This window comes from Blennius ocellaris (genome assembly GCF_963422515.1).
Source record: "Blennius ocellaris genome assembly, chromosome: 8".
In the NCBI taxonomy this organism is placed as follows: domain Eukaryota; kingdom Metazoa; phylum Chordata; class Actinopteri; order Blenniiformes; family Blenniidae; genus Blennius; species Blennius ocellaris.
The window spans coordinates 27,487,066-27,513,017 of record NC_137657.1 but is presented as its reverse complement, the minus strand read 5'-3'; the positions used below and the strand labels follow the sequence as shown (position 1 = coordinate 27,513,017).

At 44.7% G+C, this 25,952-nt stretch overlaps 1 protein-coding gene across 2 annotated transcripts in view; it reads right to left on the bottom strand.

Moving 5' to 3' along the window:
• pear1 (platelet endothelial aggregation receptor 1) overlaps window positions 1-25,952 on the bottom strand; it is a 47,071-nt gene that overhangs the window by 6,937 nt on the left and 14,182 nt on the right. For both annotated transcript variants that reach the window (XM_080500748.1, XM_080500749.1), the window contains exons 2-15: window positions 16,738-16,848; window positions 16,187-16,288; window positions 16,009-16,109; window positions 13,706-13,798; window positions 7,876-8,122; window positions 6,658-6,760; window positions 5,729-5,865; window positions 4,503-4,715; window positions 3,709-3,883; window positions 3,495-3,615; window positions 3,247-3,410; window positions 3,049-3,151; window positions 400-552; window positions 37-168 (exon numbers count right to left, since the gene is read on the bottom strand). In XM_080500748.1, coding sequence (XP_080356874.1) covers window positions 37-168; window positions 400-552; window positions 3,049-3,151; window positions 3,247-3,410; window positions 3,495-3,615; window positions 3,709-3,883; window positions 4,503-4,715; window positions 5,729-5,865; window positions 6,658-6,760; window positions 7,876-8,122; window positions 13,706-13,798; window positions 16,009-16,109; window positions 16,187-16,288; window positions 16,738-16,844 — 1,951 coding nt within the window. In that variant the 5' untranslated portion in view covers window positions 16,845-16,848. The remainder of the gene's footprint in view (window positions 1-36; window positions 169-399; window positions 553-3,048; window positions 3,152-3,246; window positions 3,411-3,494; window positions 3,616-3,708; window positions 3,884-4,502; window positions 4,716-5,728; window positions 5,866-6,657; window positions 6,761-7,875; window positions 8,123-13,705; window positions 13,799-16,008; window positions 16,110-16,186; window positions 16,289-16,737; window positions 16,849-25,952) is intronic.

Below are 25,952 nucleotides of genomic sequence, written 5' to 3'. Positions count from 1 at the left end.
AACCCCTTGGGGAGGACCGTCGTCACGGAGACTCACCTTGATCGCAGTTGGGCCCGGTGTAACCCGGCACGCAGTCGCACTCCCCGGTCACATGGTGGCACTGGTACGACTGACCGCAGGACGCGCAGGACATGCTGCACTGGTCGCCGTACATACCGGCGCGGCATTCTGGGGGGGGGGGGGGGGTCACGTTACAAACCACATCCAGGTTAGATTAGAAAATACCGAAAGGTTTCTGATCAAATTGGTTCTTTATTTCACTATTGGTTCCTTTCTGGGGTGGGAATAAAAAGTAACTAGCTACTTGGTGGTGTTAGCATTAGCTGAGCTGTTAGCACTGTGTGGGTCAGTTAGAGGAGGAAGATGCTCTATAATCTGTAATCCCGGAGTCGGACTCACTGTTTTGACACGTGACCCCCCAGAAGCCCGGCCGGCACACGCAGGCGCCGGAGTCCCTCAGGCAGGTGTCGCTGTTGGGGCAGCGTTTGGAGCAGGTCTGGTTGCAATGGCGCCCCCACAGGCCGTCCGAGCACGGCTCGCTGCACTGAGGACCTGAAGGAGAACACCGAGGGTCAACCAACCGGGTCAAGAGAACTGGACCAGAGCTTTCAGCAGCAGCTGGTCCAGACTCGGGTTCAGATCTCTACTCAAACTGGGATCTGGTTCGGGTTCCATACAGCTTGTGAAAATATCACCATTAAAAATTTTTTTTAATAAAAAATACAGCTTGTAAAAATATCACCATTTAAATTAAAAAAAAAAAAATATTCAGCTTGTAAAAATATCACCATTAAAAAAATAAAATAAAAAATACAGCTTGTAAAACATCACCAAACACAAACAACCTATTTCGCTTTTTTTTTTTTTTTTTAATGCTCTAAGATTGTTTCGTCCACAACTCCTGTCCAAACTGTGAAGCTCAGGCTCTAAAATAACACTTTGAATAATAATTACCCCCTTAAAACAATTAATTAGAAACAGAATCAAACTCTTAAAACGTCACATCTTATTTTGAAAGAAATAACCAACCCATAAAAGCGTGTTTACACGTGGGTAAAAACAAATAAAATATATATTGGCATGAATATCATTAGATTTAATCACAAATATATATTGTATAAAAGCTCATTGACAATTCTGACACTATAACGATTAAAGATAATTAAAAGGAAAATATTTTGCTAAAAAAAAGGGAAGTAAAACCTTTATGTATCTTATTGTGAAGGGCCAGATCTGGCAACGCTCGCTGCTATAAACTCCGCGACTCTACTTCCGGTAAGGCGCCTCACTACGGAAATGACGTCATGGTGCTTCGCGTTGATCTCGAAAAAGTTTGAGAGTGTTTGATCCACAAACATCTGCCTGGTGAGAGAAAATCAACTTCTGACTGAAGTTTTATTGATCGATGATCGATAAAACATTGTTAATATAAGGTATTTAGTCGTTGTTGATCGTCACACTGTTAAATTAAACCCTTTAGAGCGGCTGGATGACGTCAGCTGGTTGAACCAGTGAGTGAAAAAACACTAAAGTCTGTAAATCTGAATGCATTTAGATTTAAAAAACTTGTTTATTCCAAGATAAACTAGAGGTAATATTTGCTGCAGTCTCTCACTGTTACCGGTGCAGAAGGACATGATTCAGTACAAGAGCTTTAAAAACCTCTTGATTATTTGTTTATTGCATTTAATGCAACTTGTCCATTATTTAAGGTATTTTTCAAGGTGATTTATTTATTTTACGTTTGCAAAAAAAATGTTTTTCTGTTATTTGGTGATGTAGTTCCGTTAAACTGAGCACTTTAAGATGGTTATTATTATATTTGAATACTTGAACATGCATTTTGATTGCAATTTTAGTCTCACAGCTGAAAAAGAACATTTTCATCGAATATGTTGTGCAACAAAACCTTTTTCAACATGGATTTAAACTGATCGATGCAGAACAGTGTTATCGAGTGTTAATACTTCATAAAGATTATTATTATTATTATTATTATTAACTGGATCAATTCCTGATGAGGATTCCAGGTTTCAGATCCCAAAAAACTGACTTGAGAAGAGGTTTTGATTTTGCCGCCTTTATTATTTAATATATTTTTCATTCGTTGTTCTGATGATTTGTTGTTTATATGGTTGTAAACTGCACTTTTTCCAATTGTTTGTCTTCATTTGAGACACAAAAAAGTGCATTTAATTTGAATTGCACTTTTACAAAAGTAAACCCTCAAAGTGCTAAACGTTCTAAAGGTTTAGATTGACGTATACCAGTGTTTTTCAACCTTTTTTGAGCCAAGGCACACTTTTGTCTTTGGAAAACTCTGGAGCACCACCTGAAAATATTAAAATTTGAAACTGTATCCTCTATTAACAATATAAAGTCATTGTCATCAAAGTTTTATCAACAGGAATCAAATAAATACAGAAAAAAAGTATTTCCCAATTTCTTTTTTTTAATAGTGCCTCCCTCAGTGTGAAACCTGGACCTGATGGATGAAGAGTTGAGATCCTGGTTCACATTCTTCCTTTTCAAAAACTTCTCCATCACTGTCACTGACACAGTACTTTGATACAAGATGGTAGCAGGAGGTGGAGATGAACCACACTGACGTCTGTCACTTTACATTTCACCGGCAAAGTTCTGTGCTGCCCTCTAGTGGTGAAGAGTATTGTAGCGATCACGGAGTTGGTCGCTGCAGGGCATGATGGGAGTTCAGGTTATTGTTGGGGTTGTTGTGTGTGTTGATTTGTGCTAGTGTTGTGTTTTTGTTCCTCGGTTCAGATACTTAATTACTTCGTCTAGTTTAGTTTGTTGGACGTTGGTGTGCAACCGCGAGTGAGAAATGTGTTGTGTGGAGTGTCGTCCTGTTATGAAGTCCCGATTGCGTGTGTACATGTCAAAATAAAAGCCTATGGTGATCAACTTGCAGAAAAGAATCTCGACTCAGAGCAATTCTTCCACGGCGCACGCCACAGTACTTATACTTGATTACTCTGCACCACTAGGGGTCTCTGTTGGACGGCAGGACAATGTGCTAGAAAGACTCACCCGTCCAGCCGGGGAGGCAGAGACAGTCTCCGCTGGTCGCCTGGCAACCGTCGGCGTGGAAACACTGACACCTCTTCAGGCAGGACGGCCCGAACCAGCCGCTCTGTTGCCCGGGAGAGCAGAGAGTCAGTCAGAGGAGGGGGGGGGGGGGGGGGTGTAGGAGGGGGGCAACAGGGCAACAAGGCTATCAGCGCTCACCGGACACGGCTGTTCGCACAGCGCCCCCTGCCAGCCGGCGCCGCAGCTGCAGGAGCCGTCGGCGGGGTCGCACTTCGCCCCGTTGGCGCAGTGGCAGGTGGCGTTGCAGCCGGGGCCCCAGGTTCCCTCGGGGCAGGGGGCGGAGCAGTCGGCCCCCCGCCAGCCTGCAGGGGCAGAGCAGATGGGTCAGGTTCGGTCCAGTTTAGGGGGGGGGGGGGTGTCCTCGGGATGTCCTCGGGATGTCCTACCCTCTTTGCAGAAGCAGGTCCCGTCCACGTGCGAGCAGCCGACCACGTTCCTGCAGGAACACTCCAGGGAGCAGTTCTTCCCGTACGTCCCGCTTTTGCAGGGACCCTCGCAGTGCGCCCCCTGCGGGAGCGAAAGGGTGGCTTTTTAAAAAAAAAAAAAAAGTGAGAAATGTGAAAAAAACGATTCGTAAATCGCGGCGCCGAGCGGACCGACCGTGTAGCCCGGCGCGCAGCGGCAGCGCCCCGTGGCGCTGTCGCACACCCCGCCGTTCACGCACAGGCACGGCTCCAGGCAGCCGTTGCCGTAGAAACCGTGGGCGCAGGTCTCATTGCAGTAGAGCCCCGCCCACCCGGGCTGGCAGGTGCACTCGCCCTTCATGGGGTGGCAGCTGGAACAACAATGAGATGTTGACATTTTACTTTTTTTTTTTTTTTTTTATGTTAAATTAAGCATAAACAGTCTCGGGAATTTGTAGTTTCCTGGGCTAAAATGAGAAAAAACACTAACGTCCAAGTAAATTATAACATTTAAAATATGGATTAATAATCAATAATTATTTAAAATGTAAAAAAAAAAATCGAATTATTTTTGGTGTTTTTGTCAATAATTTAGTGAAACATTTTATTATTTAATTTGCTTTTATACATTTTTTAATTTGGCAAAATCTGACAATTTTAAAATAAAAAAAATACTGAAAATGATGATATTAATATTATTTAATTGACTAAACATTTCAAGAAATACTGACTACATGTATTCATTTAAAATAGATGTTTTTCTGCTGACACTTGACTTAAAACATTTTTATTTCAGACTTTCGAATAAAATTTATTAAATTCATTTTAATAGATCACTTACCTTATGTATTCTACTTTTCTTCGTTATTTGTTTTAGTGCATTTCCTTCATTCCCTTTGTATTTTTCCGTTCAGAACGGTTTCAGTGTTAAATATGATGACGATGATGACGATGATGATGATGCAGGTGCCGTTGGCCCCGCCCACTCACCTGAGGGTGTGTTTGTCCTGACACAGGCAGGCGTGCTCGCAGTGCATGCCGAACTTCCCCGGCGGACACATGCGGTCGCGGCAGTGCGGCCCGCTGAAGCCCGGCTCGCACAGACACGCCCCGTCGATGTTGTAGCAGCGGGCGCCGTTGGCGCAGTCGCACACGCCGCCGCAGTCCTGGCCGTAAGTACCCGCCGCGCACTCCTCGTTGCACCTGCAGGGGGCGGCACACACACGGGGAGGAGGGGAGGTGACGCTCCGAGCCGCAACACAAACCACGAGATGTGAAAACTTAAAAAAAAAAATATTTGATGTTCTAAACCTGCAGAGCGTTTGAGAAGCTTTCGCTCACTTTTTTGTTTATTTATTTATTTATTTGCTTTTAAACTGAACAGAACTGTCAATTTCCGCCAAATCTTAAGAATATGAAGCAGAAAAGGATATAATATATAATTCTAGTTCTATATGATTCTAGTTCTATAGCTCATTAAACTCTATATGATGCTAGTTCTATATAATTCTAGTTCTATAGCTCATAAACCTCTATGATTCTAGTTCTATATAATTCTAGTTCTATAGATCATAAACCTCTATATGATTCTAGTTGTATAGCTCATTAACCTCTATATGATTCTAGTTCTATATAATTCTAGTTCTATAGCTCATTAACCTCTATATGATTCTAGTTGTATAGCTCATTAACCTCTATATGATTCTAGTTCTATATAATTCTAGTTCTATAGCTCAATAACCTCTATATGATTCTAGTTCAATAGCTCATTGACCTCTATATAATTCTAGTTCTATAGCTCATTGACCTCTATATAATTCTAGTTCTATAGCTCATTAACCTCTATATGATTCTAGTTCTATAGCTCATTGACCTCTATATAATTCTAGTTCTATAGCTCATTGACCTCTATATAATTCTAGTTCTATAGCTCATTAACCTCTATATGATTCTAGTTCTATAGCTCATTGACCTCTATATAATTCTAGTTGTATAGCTCATAAACCTCTATATGATTCTAGTTCTATATGATTCTAGTGCTATAGCTCATTAACCTCTATATGATTCTAGTTCTATAGCTCATTGACCTCTATATAATTCTAGTTCTATAGCTCATTGACCTCTATATAATTCTAGTTCAATAGCTCATTAACCTCTATATAACCTCTAGTTGTGTACCTCCTGAGGCCGTGACCTTTGACCTGGTCTTTACCCACCTGTTCCCCGTGAAGCCCTGGGCGCAGCGGCACTGCCCCGTCTCAGGGTCACACCGGCCCCGGTTGTGGCAGACGCACTCCTCGCCACAGTTCGGCCCGAAGCGTCCATCTGGACATCGCTCGGTGCAGACTGGCCCCTGCAAGAGGGGAGGGGGGGGGGGGGGGGGGGGGGGGTGGTGAGACCAGTGTAATCGTCTTCCTCCTCTGAAATCAGATTATAGAGCATCTTCCTCCTCTAACATCAGATTATAGAGCATCTTCCTCCTCTAATGTCCAGATTATAGAGCATCTTCCTCCTCTAACATCGATTATAGAGCATCTTCCTCCACTAACATCGATTATAGAGCATCTTCCTCCTCTAACATCAGATTATAGAGCATCTTCCTCCTCTAGCGTCAGATTATAGAGCATCTTCCTCCTCTAACATCAGATTATAGAGCATCTTCCTCCTCTAACATCAGATTATAGAGCATCTTCCCCCTCTAACATCAGACTATAGAGCATATTCCTCTAACATCAGACTATAGAGCATCTTCCTCCTCTAACATCAGATTATTGAGCATCTTCCTCCTCTAACGTCAGATTATAGAGCATCTTCCTCTAACATCAGATTATAGAGCATCTTCCTCCTCTAACATCAGATTAAAGAGCATCTTCCTTCTCTGACATCAGATTATAGAGCGTCTTCCTCCCCTAACGTCAGATTATAGAGCATCTTCCTCCTCTAATGTTAGATTATAGAGCATCTTCCTCCTCTGACATCAGATTATAGAGCATCTTCCTCCTCTAATGTTAGATTATAGAGCATCTTCCTCCTCTAACATAAGATTATAGAGCATCTTCCTCCTGTAACCTCCAGATTATAGATGTTTATGTCGTGGGCGGCCATCTTTGTATACACGCTCTTTTAAAGGCGCAGTAACACTCACCATCCACCCGGGGGGGCAGTCACAGATTCCTTTGCCCCTGCAGATGCCTCCGTTCTGGCAGGGGCATCGGGCCTGGCACTTCTTGGTGCACGTTTTCTCACAGCTGGAGGAAGAGGGGGGAGGAAGAGGGGGGAGGTTTAACGTCGTCTCACAGCCTCGGTGTTCCGGGACATTCCTCAAGTCTGAAGTCAACGTTTCGTCGCGGAGTAAAAAAATCCAGAGGGTCCGAATGTTTTCACTCTTCCAGAGATTCAGGCCAACGTTGAGTGAGACTGACTGACGACCTCTAAAGTTTAACGGCGGCCAAAGAAGTGGTGGACGTCTTGACGCTAGCGCCCCACTGTGGCCGGGCTTCCTGCTGCATTGTGGGAAATATCAGGACCACTGGAGCGTGTCCCCGGCCAATCACAGCCCGGGGCGTCCCTCCAGCTTCGGCCACCGCTTATTAGTCTTAAAACAACCGAGGAGTCGGAGTCACTCCATCAGGGAGACGTTCTCACACATACCTGCAATTCCACCTCATCGCCACAGGTGGCGCCAAACATGCTGGAGGATTTTGTTTTTGTAATTTAAATTTAATTTCTTAAATTTGCAGTTAGCCTAAAAAAAAGTTTTCATTATAAATTACAATATTATTATTTTTTAATTATATTTGTATTTATTTTTTATTAGTAAAGTTTACTTCTCTTTAATGTTACAGTTTATAAATATAATTACCTTTCTTTCTTTCTTTCTTTCTTTCTTTCTGTCTTATATTTTTATTGATTTTGTATTAGTAGTAGTAATGTTTACTTATCTTTACCATTACAATTTATAAATAGAATTTTCTTTCTTTCTTTCTTTCTTTCTTTCTTTCTTTCTTATATTTGTATTGAATTTTTATTAGTAGTAATGTTTACTTATATTTACCATTACAATTTATAAATATAATTACCTTTCTTAAATTTATTTATTATATTTTTTATTGATTTTGTAATAGTAGTAATGTTTACTATGACCTTTCTTTTCTTTATTTCTCATTTTTTGTATTTATTACACAATTCTAAACATTTTTTTCTTTTACTTTATTTGTTTTTGAGGAAGCGAAGCCCCAAAACAGACCTTATTTTTAATTGTAGTCAACATATCTTCATAACCGAAGACATTTATCACACATTTTCTACTTTAAAGTTTTGAATAAGAACACCCCCCCCCCCCCCCCCCCACCTTTCTACTCACAAAGTGCCGGTGAAGCCGTCCCTGCAGTGACACTCCCCGGTGGCCTTGTCGCAGGAGCCGCCGCCGCCACACTGGCACCTCTGCAGGCAGCCGCGCCCGAAGGTGCGGGCCGGACACGAGTCCTCGCAGTAGCGGCCGATGAACCCCGGGGGGCACTGGCACGCCCCCTTCAGGGGGTCGCACAGGGCGCCGTTCTCACAGCGGCACTTCTGGGCGCAGCGGGGGCCCCAGTGCTTGTCGTCGCAGGCTGGAAGGGGGAGGAAAGACGAGCCGTCAGGAGACTCCAGGAGCGCGTTTGCGCGACGCTAACCCTTTGAAAACGCTGCGGTTGGCAGGTTGAGCCACCGGGTGGTGCTGTTTGTCTGCATGTTCGACTTTGAACGCCTCACATTGCGTCCAGTCCTCACGGAAACCGACGCAGCAGGTCAAACGTTCTGGAAAAGTTTAAATCTGTTAAAGAGTTGTAATGCTGCCTTTTTTCCACCGGGGGGTGCATTGTGTCGATTCAGTTTTTTTATTCAATGAAAGGGGGGGGGGGGGGAGGGGGGAAGAAGCAAAGTGAGGCTTTCCTTGAGCTCCGTCTCCAGAGTCCAAGTCGCTCTGCTGCTCGTGAAACAAAAACACTGACGACTGATAAGATCGTTGGAGCTTTTAGCTTCGCTGGAGGGGATTTGAGAAATAAATAAATGATGTCGTGACAAACAAACTGACGGGGTTCAATTGAGGAGAGAAAGACCCGGAGACGAGGACAAGGAGAAGACCAGAAGACGGAGAGGAGGACCAGGAGACAAACACTAGGAGAAGACTAGGAGACAAGGACTAGAAGACGAGGACCAGGAGACGAGGACTAAGAGAAGAAAACTAGGAGACAAGGACCAGGAGAAGAAGACTAGGAGACAGAGACGAGGACCAGGAGAAGAACACTAGGAGATGGAGACGAAGACGAGTTGACGAAGACTAGGAGATGAGGACCAGGAGAAGGAGACTAGGAGACGGAGACGAGGACCAGGAGAAGAAGACTAGGAGACGGAGACGAGGACCAGGAGAAGAAGACTAGGAGACGGAGACGAGGACCAGGAGAAGAAGACTAGGAGACGGAGACGAGGACCAGGAGAAGACTAGGAGACGGAGACGAGGACCAGGAGAAGACTAGGAGACAGAGACGAGGACCAGGAGAAGAAGACTAGGTGACAGAGACGAGGACCAGGAGAAGACTAGGAGACAGAGACGAGGACCAGGAGAAGAAGACTAGGAGACAGAGACGAGGACCAGGAGAAGACTAGGAGACAGAGACGAGGACCAGGAGAAGAAGACTAGGAGACGGAGACGAGGACCAGGAGACTAGGAATCGTAACTTTCGTTATTTTCACGACATGTCTTCATCACAGAAACGTAACAACAGCACCACCCAGTGGCCTCGGCGTAACAACTACATCGTTTCCATGGAAACGGACATCGTTTTCCGAACGTTGTGTGAACGTGAAACGCCTGAAATGAAAACACAAGAAAGACACATTTCCACTTCAACACGTCACCGTGTACACCTGAATCTTTTCCGTCACAAATCAGGAGTTCAATCCGAGGTATTCAGAGTATTCAGAGTATTTAGAGTATGTTCTGCCCCCGCCGAGACGTTCCCAGTCCGTCTCTCCTCCACCTTCAAACGAGCCAAATTAGGGCCGACGTGCCAGAAGGCGGACGTTTACGGTTGTTTGACAGGGTGGAGGGTGGAGGTGTGTGGGCACCGCGGGGGGCCGGACCACTGACGACCAGACGCTGTTTATAGACCGTCTGCAGGGATCTGGTCCCACGGTCCCACTGACGAAGACCACAGACCTCCACTGAGGAAGACTACAGACCTCCACTGAGGAAGACTACAGACCAGTACTGGTCGTTTACGTTTCATTTGTTTCAGATCCATTGAAGCCTTAAAGTGTCTTGACTGAGTTTGTAAGAGTTCAGAAAAGAGCTTGGAATCGTTGTTAGTGTGTCGTTAATAATGTGATAGATGTGATGAACACACACACACACACACACACACACACGGTCGAGAACAACGAGCTCTAAACATTAGCAACGGGAGAACATTCTAGTGGACAGACCACCAAGGTGGATTGTTATTACGGTGACTGTCAAAATAAAAGTACCAATGTGGATTGTTATTACGGTGACTGTCAAAATAAAACTACCAAGGTGGATTGGTCTTATGGTGACTGTCAAAATAAAACTACCAAGTTGGATTGTTATTATGTTGACTGTCAAAATAAAACTACCAAGTTGGATTGTTATTACAGTGACTGTCAAAATAAAACTGTCAAGTTAGATTGTCATTACGGTGACTGTCAAAATAAATCTAACACGTTTGATTGCTATGAAGGTGACTGTCCAAATAAAACTACCAAGTTGGATTATTATTATGTTGACTGTCAAAATAAAACTTCCAAGTTGGATTGTCATTACAGAGACTGTCAAAATAAAACGACCAAATTCGATTGTTCTTACGGTGACTGTCAAAATAAAACTGCAGCGTGGGCATCTTTACATGCGTTTGGACCAGGTGGTCTTCAGTCGGCGCTCTGCTAGTCCCTCATTGCAGACTCTTATTAAGACCTGCTGTCTTTCTGGTACTTTGTTGGTTGGACTATTTGTTGAACACCTTCGGCGCGAGGCGGCAACGACGTATTTCCCTCCGCCAGCGCGAGCGCCGCGGTAGCGCTGTCGCCTCTGTGAGCTGAGCGGGAAGAGAAGGTTCTGCCTGCCTGGATTCCTGTGGGTTTGTGGTTTATAGGCGATTTATACGGGTTGTATACGAGGTATTGTAGTAAAGCTGCACAGTGAGCGAGCGATCTAAGTGTTTGTGGCTGTTCTGCAGATAATAGCATAACGGTTTCTCCCCCTATGCATTCGCGTTACAACATTCGTTGAGCGGCGGTGTGGAGAATATCCAGTGGGACCTTGACGTAAAGGTCTAGGAAATACTTTATCTACGCGAGTCAGAATTTTATGTAAATCTACAGTCGGGATCAGACGGCGCGTGATATATCCATTCTTCTCCGTCTTGGGACAGTTTAGCCATAGATCTAAAGCACTAGCTGCCTCACGGTGCTGCCTGTGACGTGCCTACAGCGCCGCCATGTTGGTGAGGTCTCCCGCTCGTGCTAAACGTATAGATCCGAGGCGAGGTCGTCCAAAAAAAAGATTCGTAGGTTGCGTGCTCGTCCACGTAGCAACACAGATAATACCTCATTCTAAAGCTGCGGTAAAGCTCCATCCCGTGGAAACCTCATGGAAAAATGATGGGGGGGGGGCTTTAAAATGAGGGTTGTTTTTTTTGTGTTGCTACGTGGACTAGCAAACGAGCTACGGGTGTTTTTGTGGATTTTCTAGCCTGGGAATCTTTACGTTTAGCACGAGCGTGCACGTCGCATCAACAGGCGCCGATAGGCCGTGCGACATGGACTGTTTTATATCCGAGTTTAGCCGCCACACGAGTGTTTTACTCGTTACACGGTGGCCATCTTTGATCCGCTGCTGGGATAAATATATGGAGTCAAATCTACTTTAGCAATGCTGTTTAGGCAGTTATTATTATTATTATTATTACACAGCAGTTGGATGATGTACGACCCAGAGCCGCCGGCTCCTCCCGCGGTTTGGCTGGAATGCGTGCGGCTACGGTGGGAAAACGCTGGCCGTTCCCCCGAGCATTGTCCTCCGGGGGTTTGGACTTCTGCCCGCATCCGAGGTCCACCATAATCTCCTGGACATCCCGAGGCCTCGCTCTGAAAACGCTCTTGAAAAGCTACCGAATCACACCCCGACGGGATCTTTGATCTTTGAGCCCGACGGGATCTTTGATCAGAGATCAAAGATCACGTCTGGCTGCACTTTTCGTTTAGGTGCTTGAACAGAATCGTTTCCCCGCGTCGCACGTCGGTTCTCCAGATTCAAGAACGAAAGAAAAAAAGCCAAAACACCACAGTCTTCTCCTGTTTCCCTTGTAGAACGAGCTCAACACTCAGGCATTCAGGAGGGGGAGGGAGGAGAAGAGGGGGAGGGGGGGTTGGGCAAAGTAGAAAAAAAATTAAGTGAGGGTTCGGGTTGAAGACGAGTGTAAGAGGAGACGGAGAGAAGTGCAGCAGCAGAGCAGGGTAACTTTTTCCATTTCCCCTTCCCGTCATCCCCCCGTCAGGACATCAACCGTAACCCCCCCACCTCCCACCACCCCTCCCCCATTCTGTGCCATTAGAACAGGGGTGTCAAACATCAGGCCCCAAAGAGGCTCCAATCCAAACAAACCACCAAGAAATTGCATTTTCAGTAACTTATTTAATTTATCTGACTCACATCTGAAATAGTGGTGGATGAATGGATGAATGGGAGTGTGGTTGGTGTTTTTAATGTTTTCTTTTGATGAGCTGCGGGACGGTGGAGTTTCCCTTTAATACAGCTAATAAAGTGCTATCTAGTAAGAATATCTACATAGTTCTCGAGGGTATCAGATGCCACACAGGGCCGAGCCGAGACGTGATTCTGCCCTGAAAGTTCACTTCTGGTCGTTGTAAACGTACATATAAAACGCTATAGATGCCTCACGGCGCCGCCATCTTGGAGAGGTCTCCCGCGTGTGCTAAACGTAAAGATCCCAGGCTAGAAAATCCACAAAATCATCCGTAGCTCGCTTGCTAGTCCAAGTAGCAACACAAACCGTACCTCATTTTAAAGCTGAGGAAAAGCTCTATCCTGTGATAGAAGCTCGTCCACTGGATAGAGCTTCAAAATGAAGTATTATTTGTGTTGTTACGTGGACTAGCAAGCGAGCTACGGATGATTTTGTGGATTTTCCAGCCTGGGATCTATACGATTAGCACACGCGGGAGACCTCTCCAAGATGGCGGCGCTGTTGGCACGTTGTGGCTCTCTGGAGCTCAAGCGATCGACCCGCTGAAGAAATAATAGCGGCTCTTGTATAATAACACTTCCTGCTGACGTCGTTCTGGACTTCGGGACTCTGGGACTTTTAAACAAATCTCCGCTCACAGCTTGACTGTAGTTTATTTCTCTTTCTGAAGTATCCTCTTCAGCTCCGAGCACAAGAACTTCAATCACCCTATTAATGGATATTACCACTACTTACTAGTTACTGCAAACGGAGAGTAACTAAGAAGGGAAGTTCTGTGACTTTAAATAGTCTTGCTCAGTGTTTCCTGACTCTATACACACTCAGATGTGCTGCAGTAGTACTGATTAATTAGTATTCAATTAAACTTTCAAATGAATACTTAAAGGGAAATCTCAACTAGTTTCTGAAACTAGTAACTAATCAAATATCGTAAAGTGTTTCATTACAAACACAGTTACTTTAAAATCTATTAAAGATACAAGTGTCAAGTTAATGAAGTAGAAGTATTAGTAGTAACTTCTAGTCATACTAGTTGCTTGCAACTGGTGACTAGGAGTAATACTAGTCTCTACAAAAGTAACGATTTATTAAAGTGTATCATTACAAACACAGTTACTTTAAAATGTATTAAAGATACAAGCATCAAGTTAATTAAGTAGTAACTTCTAGTCATACTCATTGCTTGCAACTGATAACTAGTTACTTTTGGATTACTTTTCATGTCTTAGTAATGTACCCATGCTGCAGCTGTGTGCTGGTGATTGCAGTACCAGCTAGTAACTGATAAAGTAACTAAAGGAGTGTCGTTAAACTAAATGTGTGCACTCACACGCTACAAATATAAAAGTTACTAGTTATTTGAATTGTGGTAGTACTTTTAAAAATAAGACAATTTAGTTTGTGTGTGTGAGAGTGTGTGAGTCATACCGCTGGAGCAGTCGTCTCCTCGCCAGCCGCCCTCACACTGGCACCGGTCCGGAGCGACACACCGGCCGTGGACACACTCCTTCATGCAGTGAGCTGATGACCACAGAGCACATCCAGTCAACAGTGACCTCTAGTGGCCGGAGTGATTATGACATCAGCAATGTCGGGGGGAAGTGGATTCAAGAGCAACGTTGTACTTGTAAACCACGAATGCCTTTTACAGTTTGTTTGGTTTTTCTTTCTCAATTTCTTTGATATAATTCCTGCGACAAGTCAACTTTTTCTCAAGTCTCCAATCACAGTTTTAAAAAGTCACACCCAGCAGTACAAATACCTAACTTCATGGGTCCAGATCAGTTTTTCCTCTTTACAACACACACAGGTTGAGAAAACACAGACTCCGTGGGTGTTTGTTACACACAGGAGGATTAATTCAACCCCAGAATGTCAACAATATAGTTCAGTCACAGTATTTTCCTCTGGCCAGGCAGGGACTTCCACAGATAACTCTAAACTCAAACTCTTTATTCTCAAACCGTTAACTCTAAACTCAAATGGTTAAATCTAAACTCAAAGAATTAATTCTAAACTCAAACTCTAAACTCAAATGATTTAATTGTAAACTCAAAACTCTGCTTTGAATTCTAAACTTTCAACTTTTAACTCTAAACTCTAAACTTTTAACTCTAAAGTCAAATGGTTGATTCTAAACTCAAACTTTGAACCCTAAACTTTGAACTCCAAACTCAAACAGTTAACTCTAAACCCAAACAGATAATGCCAAACTCAAACGCTTAACTCTAAACTTTTAACTCTAAACTCACACTTTGAACTCCAAACTCAAACTTTTAACTCTAAATTCAAATGGTTAATTTTAAACTCTAAACTCTACCCTAAAACAGTGAACTCTAAACCCAAACAGTTAATGCCAAACTCAAACTGTTAACTCTAAGCTTTTAACTCTAAACTCAAACTCTTAACTCTGCTCTGAAACAGTTAACTCGATGCCCAAACTTTTAATTGTAAACTCAAACTCTTAACTCTAAACTCACACTATTATCAGAAGAGAAATATTTTGTCAATCCCAGAGGGAAATTCTTGAATAAACTTAAGTAATTGAAATAATAATCTCTGAACACGTCAAGCTTGTTCCCCACAGATTTACTTTACTTTAACGTCATAGATTAGCCCTGAAGCATTTTTCACTCCACCACGACACATCATCTGGTTTTAAACTGGGAAAAAGTTCAACACACTCAAAGCTTCATTCTCACCCATTTTCTTCTGACTCATGAATTCTGATTGGCTTCGTACGGTTTACTTTTAGAAAGACGTGAGCCCCCAGGCTTAACCTCACCCTCGCCTGTATTTATCTTTTCTTAAAGTGGAGAGTTTCTCTCTCCCATAAATACACATTATCTCTCCGGAACCACCAACATTTGTCTTCAGTCGCAAACTGTGTTATTACCGTCCCGCAATTCTCCGACTGAAGGTGGAATTTTCTCCTCCAGTTCAAGGTTTTTATTTATATACGTCGCCGCCGATTGTCGGCGTGTCGCGGCCTTTGTTTCTCTTCACGCGCGGTAAAGTTTTTCATGGAGCCTCTTCAGCTGACTGCTGCTCTATACATTAGATATATTTGCTCGGGGAGTTACAACTCCACGTTGGGAATCAGCTGAAATTGTTAATATTTCAAAATGTGGATCGTCACGATCGTGCTTCACTGTCCGGTGTTTCGGTTTCGCTGGTGGCCCCGCTAACTGGTGCCTTCTGTTAGCAGCAGCCGAAGGAAGCTGGTTCACCAGTTATCAGGGAAACCAGTTAATCCGAAACACCGGCGGTACCCGCGGCCGGGGGGGACCTCCTGATACTGGCAGCGCATCGCTCCGTCGAGGTTCTGAATCTTCTGGTCGCCACTCGATAAAGAAGTCGCCGCTGCTCTACGAGTTGATTTCTGAGCATCTCTCTCCGGTTGTGGTTGGGTTTTTAAAAATGCGGGCCGAACGAGACGCTTTGCGCGTCGTGGCGAGCCAATGTCTACTGGCCTCAGCTCGGTGGGAGCCAGGAAAGTACCTGGTGGCAGGTACCAACGCCTAATGGAATAGCGTCAATAGCGAGTACAGTCAAGTCGAGTCGGTACCACTGGAAAAGCGCCATCAGTTTAATCTTCGCGCAGTGTGAAGCTGAATTGTCCTCGTTTGAATTTGACTCTTGCCATAAGAAACCCAGTGAAACTTCAGGAGTCCAGACGACTCACCAGTTTCCAGCAAAGGCTACAGCCGAAAGGAGCAGGCGTTACTCACGGACACATTTGCCGCCGCTCTCGTAGTACCCGGGGCAGCACTGGTACCTCTTGCGGTAGTCGGTCTGCACCGCCTGCCGGTACGCCGTCTCGTAGGTGATCCTGGAAGAAAGACACCGGGTGACGGAGGGTTGTGATTGGAGCGGGAGCCGCTAGCCCGCCTCCGCTAACGCCGCTACCTGTGGCGCGTGCATCGGTAGGAGGTCCGAGGGTCCGAGCACGACTCCTCCGTCACGTGGTCGTACGGGTAGAAGTACACCTGCCTCATGGAGGTGGTGAAGCTGGACAGGTGAAGACAGCAGAGACAACTCTGAATACCCGTAATATATAGAAAAATATATTTGCGGATATGGTCAATTACTGCTTATATTTATGTGCATAGTTTTGCAGTTTTGGACATATTATTTTTTGTTTTTGCTTATATGTGATATAATGTGATATATATCTATATTCTGAAGTGTATTAAGTATATTGTTACATATATCTCAATATGTCATAATATTCATCCATATGTATCAAAAGTGTATTGAATATATTATTACATATATTTCAATATGTCTATATTCATCCATATATGTTCTGAAGTGTAATATATTAAGCACATTAGCTTTTTGAAATCTTTTCCATGAACCAATAAATCAGAATATCAAATATTTCAATACACTGCAATTAGAAATATTTGAGAATATATTTTCTTGGCACAAGGAAGTTGCCAGTGGTTGGTCCTCACCTCTCCCACACGCTGCACACATTGGGGTCTCGGGGGTTCAGGCTGCAGCTCGGACCAATCAGGAAGCTGGAAAGCAGCAGGAGGGCGGCGCTCTGCAGAGTCGGCATGGTCCTGGGGGGGGACGGACAAGAGGGGGGGGGGGGGGTGGGTTCAGGGTTCATCAGCCACAAACAAACGTCTGTCTGAAATTTAGAAGGGTTGAACTTTTTGGAAAACAAAACTCCACAGAAGAGCAACAGGATCTCCTCCAGCATGATCTCCTCCAACAGGATCTCCTCCAATAGGATCTCATCCAACAGGATCTCCTCCAACAGGATCTCCTCCAACATGATCTCCTCAAAATGATCTCCTCCAACATGATCTCCTTCAATAAGATGTCCTCCAATAAGATGTCCTCCAATTGGATCTCCTCCAACATCATCTCCTCCAACATCATCTCCTCCAACATCATCTCCTCCAACATGATCTCCTCCGACATGATCTCAACATGATCTTCAACAGGATCTCCTCCAACAGGACTCCTCCAACATGATCTCCTCCTAACAGGATCTCCTCTAACAGGATCTCCAACATGGTCTCCTTCAACAGGATCTCCTCCTAACAGGATCTCCTCCAACATGATCTCCTCCTAACAGGATCTCCTCCTAACAGGATCTCCTCTAACATGATCTCCTCACCATCAATCATCACTGGATCAGCAGAACGAATGTGTACAAGGCAGAAAGGGGGGGGGGGAAGGGGCGAGAAAATGAAGAGGTATGTGAAAAGGGTAGACTAAAGGAGAGAAATAAAGGAAGAGATGAAGAGAATGAGAGAAAGAGGAGAACATTTAAGAGAAATATGGAGAAAAGGAGAGAGAGGAAGATCTGAAAACGGATAGAAAATGAGAGAAACAGAATGAGGTGGAGACTGGAAGAAAGACATGATGAAAGAAAGTGCAGAACAGGAGGAAAGAAGATGGTAAAGAGAGGAAGATGAGCGAGAGAAACGAGGAGAAAGAGATCAGAGAGCAGAAACATGACGCCACACTTCATCTTGACCCCCATCAATCAGAGCGGCAGGGGAGAATCTTCCCCCTCCTCCTCCTCTCCTCCACCTCTTTCTCCTCTTTCTGCTCCTCCACTTCTTCCTCCTCCTCCTCTTGGACCCCAGCGAGCAGCTCAGCTCTGAGAGCTGATCAGCAGCTCCTCAGTCTCACGTACAAGTTCACGACCCAAAGAGTCGTTTTCTCCTCCTCCTCACTCCCTCCGAGGACAATTTCCCTCCGACTGCAAATCATCGTCAACATAAAACCTAAAACTGTGTCGCCGCCTCCCCGAGCCTCAGGACTGAGGGGCAATTAATTCTACCGGGGGGGGGGAAGGAACAACAAAGCAATGGATGAGTGGTGAAGGTGAAGAACTCCTGGAGGTGAAGGAGACGAAGCTAAATGTCCGAGAGTCTGAAGAGCAGAACGATTCACCCGAAAAGAATGTAAATATAAAACTGTCTGTTGTAAAGTCTGTTTAATACTTGTTAGATTACTACATTACCCTGTCTGGCCTCATTCATACTTCAGATGTCTTCAGAGTAGGAGAGTATTAGAGTTCAGTATAGTAGAGTATACTTCAGTATAGTAGAGTATGTTTCAGTACAGTAGAGTATAGTTCAGTAGAGTATTAGGGTTGAGTACAGTAGAGTATTAAAGTAGAGTATAGTAGACTATAGATCAGTATAGTTGAGTAAAGTATTAGAGTTCAGTATAGTAGAGTATTAGACTAGAGTATAGTTCAGTAGACTGTAGTTCAGTATAGTAGAGTATAGTTGAGTAAATTCTTAGTTTTCAGTATAGTAGAGTATAGTAAAGTATTAGAATTCAGTATTGTAGAGTATAGTAGACATAGCTCATTATAGTAGAGTATGAGAGTATAGTTCAGTATAGTAGAGTATAGTTCAGTAGACTATAGTTCAGTATAGTAAAGTCTTAGAGTTCAGTATAGTAGAGTATAGTTCAGTAGACTATAGTTCAGTATAGTAGAGTATGAGAGTAGAGTATTAGAGTATAGTAGAGTGTAGTTCAGTAGTCGGGGTGAGATTCCGGTCAGACGTTAGAGGAGCACTTCTTTGCACTTGACTGTGGCTGTTAAACTACTTTTCCTGTATGAATGCAGAAAAACACGTTTCCCTTGATATTAAAGCTCATCTGAGGATTTTCCTGAAATGACAAGAAGTGATCCTGTGGCTGGATGAGTAAGACGTTCCTGTCACGCTGCCGAGGTCCACGGTTCGAATCCCGTCGGTCGGTTCAGTCGTGTTTACAGGAGCTTCGTGGAAAAGAAGTCTGCAGTAAACGTGTGCATTGGGATGGACGTCTCTGAACGTCTCTGTGGTTCTATGTCCACTGAAGGACCTTCCAAATCAGCCTGGAATCCTCAGGATTAACCTGGAAAACTCAGGGTTAACCTGGAAAACTCAGGAGACGAAGAAGAGTCCAGTTCTGGTCGGAGAGTGGAGACACAGTTGTTGTTGTGATCCTGAACATCTGCCAGACCAAATGAAAACATCTCGATGACAAACATTCCCTCACTTCTCATGCAGAGAAACGTACTTTTAACTCTTTCCCGTCATGCAGTCGAGGTCGTCGGTTCAAGTCCCATCAGAAGGGCTTCGAGTGTGTTTACTAAAGCTTTGTGGAAAACAAAACACACACTGGAGAGCTCACACTGGTCCCTGTCCTGGTCCTGGTTCTGGTCCCGGTCCTGATAGTACTAACTAGTAATTCTGCACATGCTCAGTAGAGCCAGTCAGAACAAGGTTTCCTCCATGGTGTCATGACTCCCAGTCTATATTCTCCTGGACTTGGTGCTTTTATTTTGACAGTCACCGTAACAACAATCCAACTTGTTAGTTTTATTTTGACAGTCACCGTAACAACAATCCAACTTGGTAGTTTTATTTTGATAGTCACCATAATGACAATCCAACTTTGTGCTTTTATTTTGACAGTCACCGTAATGACAATCCAACTCGGTGCTTTTATTTTGACAGTCACCGTAATAACAATCCAACTTGTTCTGTCCACCAGAATGTCGTCGTTTTCAAGCTCGTCTCTTGTATCGTAAGTTGAGGAACTTTATCTTGAAAGCAGAGGAAGTCCTGGCCGGCGGTTGGTTGGGGCGGAGCGAAGGTGGAAGGAGGAAGGTGAAGTTAACGCAGTAAACACCTCCGCAGCCTTCATCGCTGCTCTGATGAAGTGTCGGGAGTTAATTCTCCCGCTGGCACAAACACTCGCGCCACAAAAACAGTTTTATAGGAACAGCATGTGGCTTTTATTAGGAGGAGTCGTCCACCACTCACTGCACTGGGCCTCATTAGCTGGGGGGGGGGGGGGGGGGGGGGGGTGTGAGGGGAGGGGGGGGCAGGTAGACGTCTGGAGCTCCAGGTGGTTGTGTTATCATCTGGAGGAGGAAGAGGAGGAGTCTTCCTCATATTGTTGTTTTTTGTTTTGTTGCTGTTTAATGACTCAGACCTGTTAAATGAGATTGCTTGCTCCTCATACCAGTACCATTATAGTGTGTGTGTGTGTGTGTGGGGGGGGGGTTACGGCCACAGAAGAATAAAAATAACTAGGAGGCTAAAAAAAAAAAAAAAAAAGTCGAGATTTGAGAATTTTTCTAAAGCGCTCAAAAAAAAGTTTTCTTTACTTCCAAAAAAAAAAAAAATCTCGACTTTGATTCTCAACTTTTTTATTTTTTTGCCTTTGAAGTTCTTTTTCATCTGTGGCCATAATAATATATATAATATATCTATAATCTATAACTTTCCTCTATTTATCTATTTATTTACTCAATTTCCTTCGATTGGGACGATCGGGTCCTGTACGTCTCTGGTTTCAGCCTGTTGGACGTCTCGTCTTGTCCGTCTTTCGCTCCCTCAGATGGTTGAGATTAAAAATCCAGAGCTTGACGTGTTTTCAGCGTGTGTGTGTTTTTTCTTTTTCTAACTTTTTCAAATGTTCCTTTGAGACTTTCTTCTTCTGTCTTTTTTTTGTCCTCGACCCATTTGAGACGACGGGACTGGGGGGGGGGGGGGGGGGGAAACCCCACCTGAGGCTCAGGGTTTTTATGACGACGCGTTCTGGGTGTGATGATAAAAATAAAAACAAAAAAAACCCCCACTTTTCTAGTGTGACAACATTCACCTCCTCAGGCTGGACTCAGATCAGTGAAAAGCCACAATAGTAGGAGCTGCGCCAACGTATGAGTGTAATGAAAGAAACAGACAATCTCATTCAGCGCTGGGGGAGGGCGGGTGGTGGGGGGAGGGGGGGGTTGTGGTGGTGGTGGTGGTGGTGGAGGAGGGGCGGGGGCTTTCATGTGGCTCCACAAAGCAACTGAAAATAAGCAAACTGCTGCACCAATCAAGTGTTTTCATGTTGTTTTCACGTTGCGCATCAAACAAGTCCCAGAAGCTCTTTCTAAAGGATGATTCTTCTTCTTCTTCTTCTTCTTCTTCCTCTTCTTCTTCCTCATCGGTCCTCTTCCTCTTCCAACATGCAGACAAATTCAACGCTAACTGCTATTTAGCCAGGCTAATGCTAATTGAGGCTCCTCCAACAGGCTGCAGGCTAGTGCTAATGCTAACGTACAGTGTTACAACAAACTTGCACCTTGGATTACTGACCAAGACCTTCGTCCCTGATTATTATTATTATTATTTTTGATGTTATTGTTGTTATCTTCTCATGTTTCTCTCAGGAACACTGAATCAGTTCAGAACGAACACGCAGCTCCTCTTATAGTCAACAGGAGCTCAGAGCAATAGTAACAGGTTTTGACAGGTTTGGGTTCAAACTGTCCCTGGAACGTCTCTCTCTCTTTCTCTCTCTCTCTCTCTCTCTCTCAGTGATTAAAGCTAATAGCAGGTTTCCAATGAGCGACTGTGTTTTCTTGACATTTGAAGCCACATGGTGCTGATCAAACTGTTTCCTCCTCGTCGTTCCTCGGTAGGGAGGGAGGGAGGGAGGGGGGAGAGAGAGGGAGAAAATATTACTCACCCTCTGGAAGAGGGAAGATAAATAAAATAGAAGTGAGAGTAATGTTTTGGTAAACGAGCGATGGAAGGCTGTTTTGTTTGATCGCGCCGTGGTTTTCAGCCGCCGTCCGAGGAAGATGATGGCGGCGGCTCAAGTCAAGGCGAAGTGGCGAGGTGGGCGGGGCTAACGGTAACGCCGCCCGACGCTTCGCCACGAGGCAGAATCTGGTTTAATGGCGTCTCTATCGAGGCCCACAAACATCTCTAATGTCAGAACCAGACTTTCCACTGAACAGCTCGTGTCACCCTGCATGGCCTCTCCAAACAACAACAACAACAACAACAGACTCTGCAGCCTGGGTCCATCTTTTTCCCCTAATGTGCCATAAGTCACTTAGAATTACTGAATTCTTTAAATTAGTGGTGTTTATTTATTACTTATTTATTTTTTTTAAAAAGTAGATTAAACAGGGTTATCATGTCGTGTGGTAATAATACGGTTATTATAGTGTTAGCATTAGCATTAGCTTTGTGGGTCAGATGAATTTGCATTAGCCAGTGGGAGGAAGATGCTCTATAATCTGATGTGAGACGATTGACGACTGTCAAAATAAAACTACCAACTTGGTAGTTTGATTACAGTGACTGTCAAAATAAAACTACCAACTTGGATTGTTATTTCGGTGACTGTCAAAATAAAACTACTAACTTGGATTGTTATTACAGTGTCAAAGTAAAACTGCCAAGTTGAATTACTATTATGGCGACTATCAAAATTATGATGACTATCAAAATAAAACTACCAAGTTGGATTGTTATTCCGGTGACTGTCAAAATATAACTACCAACTTGGATTGTTATTACAGTGTCAAAATAAAATGGCTAAGTTGTATTACTATTATGGGGACTATCAAAATAAAACTACCAAGTTGGATTGTTATTCTGGTGACTGTCAAAATAAAACTACCAACTTGGATTGTTATTACAGTGTCAAAATAAAATGGCCAAGTTGTATTACTATTATGGGGACTATCAAAATAAAACTACCAACTTGGATTGTTATTACAGTGTCAAAATAAAACTGCCAAGTTGAATTACTATTATGGGGACTATCAAAATAAAACTACCAAGTTGGATTGTTATTCCGGTGACTGTCAAAATAAAACTACCAACTTGGATTGTTATTACAGTGTCAAAATAAAACGGCCAAGTTGAATTACTATTCTGGCGATGATGAAAATAAAACTACCACGTTGGATTGTTATGACAATGCCTGTCAAAATAAAAGGGGGGTCGTCCAGTGCCCGTGGCGGAGGTCGTCACGGCGACTCTGGCGTGAGATGAAACAGATTCTCATGAGTCTCACATCCGCGAATGGCGACTGAATCACAGTCACTGGTATTTTCCATCATCAAACATTAAAACGTCATAACAGTTACGACACGGCGCCGAAGTCTTCAGCTGGCTGGAAGCCCCTCGCTAATCTAAATTAAAATTAAAGCTCTTAATCTGTATTTCTCAGGATTGTAATTAGCATGAACAGAGTTCAAATGTTTATTTTTATTTTGGCTCGGAGCCGCAGATAAAACTGTTTCCCATCAGAAAACAGAAGTCAGAAACGTTAGACGTTTCGCTCTTTTTTCATCTGCAGAAGTTGGAATTCCGAGTTAGGGAAATTCAGCCTTTGAGGTTGGGAATTCCCAGTTTGAACTGGGGAAAATAGGGGATATTTTTTTGTTTATACGTTTTTTTCTGCCCCAGTGAATAAAATGCAGCTTTTATGACTTCAAACCCCCGGAGGCTCACAAGGACTCCCACTTCACCATGTCGAGATGCTTCTCCCACATTTTCCACATTTTTATCCACAACATGGTACTTTTTTTACAGTGACTGTCAAAATAAATCTACCAACTTGGATTGTTATTTCGGTGACAGTCAAAATAAAACTACCAACTTGGATTATTACAGTGTCAAAATAAAACTGCCAAGTTAAATTACTATTACAGTGACTATCAAAATAAAACTACCAACTTGGATTGTTAATACAGTGTCAAAATAAAACTGCCAGGTTAAATTACTACTACAGTGACTTTCAAAATAAAACTACCAAGTTGGATTGTTATTCCGGTGACTGTCAAAATAAAACTACCAACTTGGATTGTTATTACAGTGTCAAAATACAACATGCCAAGTTGAATTACTATTATGGGGACTATCAAAATAAAGCTACCAAGTTGAATTACTATTGCGGGGACTATCAAAATAAAACTACCAAGTTGGATTGTTATATCGGTGACTGTCAAAATAAAACGTAGCAACTTGGATTGGTATTACAGTGTCAAAATAAAGCTACCAAGTTGAATTACTATTATGGGGACTATCAAAATAAAACTACCAAGTTGGATTGTTATTCTGGTGACTGTCAAAATAAAACTTAGCAACTTGGATTGTTATTACAGTGTCAAAATAAAACTGCCAAGACTCCCAGTTCACCATGTCGGCATGCTTTTTCCCACATTTTCCAAATTTTTATCTTCACAAAAACATTTTTCCCCACTTCATGTCGGGAACTTCAACCGGAGCTCTACCACCTCGACTTTTGTTTAATTTTTTTTCCCTCCCCGGGGAATCGATGTGATTCCAGACTGTCAGCATCACGTTCAGGGAAAGTTCTGAACGTCTGATTCGAGCCGTTAACGCACCGTAAACATCTTTCAGTTCCTGGTAAACCATGAGAACGAGGTTGTTTAGCGCGTTCTCATGTTCCAGGTCGAGGGTGTGTCTCTGCTCCCCCACCCCCCCCCCCCCCCCCAATACACAATTACCCAGATGTAAAGGATTACGGGTTTTTATATTGAGTTTACAGTAAGTGTGGTTAAATGTGTGGGTGGGTGTGGGGGAGGGGGAGGGGGTGGGGGGGGGTTGTGGTCGATGTGTCATGTGGACGACTCCTAATTTATTCCACTTTCTGTCAGTTTCTGCCCCGGAGCTGTTTTTATGGAGGAGTTATTGTAAGAGTTGAGCTGTAAATGTGTAAACCTCAGGCTCTGTTCTGCCGGGAGCTCGGGATTATTCACTTTATTGTGAATATTTCGGGGCAGAATCACAGCCGAGCTTCAGGGGTTGTTGTTGCCAAGGGTGTCGCAGTGCCCGATTGGGGCTTCATGGTGCCCGGCGGGGCGTAGTAGCGGTGCCCGGCGGGGCGTAGCGGTGCCCGGCGGGGCGTTACGGTTTATGGCGGGGCGTCACTGTGCATCACGGTTCACGGTGGAGCGTCAACAGGCGGGGTGTCACAGTTCACAGTGGGGGTGTCATGGGGCATCACGGTGCGTCCGGTGGGGCGTCACAGGTGGAGCATCAGAGCGTTGCCGGTGGGGGTGTCAACAGGCGGAGTGTCACGGGCGTCACGGTTCACGTGTGGGGCATCACGGTTCACGGCGGGGTGTCATGGGGCGTCACGGTTCACGGTGGAGCGTCAACAGGCGGAGCGTCACGGGGCGTCACGGTTCACAGTGGGGCATCACGGTTCACGCCGGGGTGTCATGGGGCGATCACGGTTCACGGTAGGGGCGTCAACAGGTGGAGCGTCACGGTGGGGCGTCAACAGGCGGAGCCTCACGGTGCGTCACGGTTCACGGCAGAGCGTCAACAGGCGGGGCGTCACGGTTCACGGCAGGGTGTCATGGGGCATCACGGTTCACGGTAGGGCGTCAACAGGTGGAGCGTCACGGTGCGTCCGGGTGGGGGGCTGTCAACAGGCGGAGCGTCATGGGGCGTCACGGTTCACAGCTGGGCGTCAACAGGCGGGGCGTCACTGTGCATCACGGTTCACGGCAGAGCGTCAACAGGCGGAGCGTCACGGGGCGTCACGGTTCACAGTGGGGCATCACGGTTCACGGCGGGGTGTCATGGGGCGTCACGGTTCACGGTAGGGCATCAACAGGTGGAGCGTCACGGTGTGGGCGTCAACAGGCGGAGCCTCACGGTGCGTCACGGTTCACGGCAGAGCGTCAACAGGCGGGGCGTCACGGTTCACGGGCAGGGTGTCAATGGGGCATCACGGTTCACGTTAGGGCGTCAACAGGTGGAGCGTCACGGTGCGTCCGGTGGGGCGTCAACAGGCGGAGCGTCATGGGGCATCACGGTTCACAGCTGGGCGTCAACAGGCAGGGTGTCACTGTGCATCACGGTTCACGGCAGAG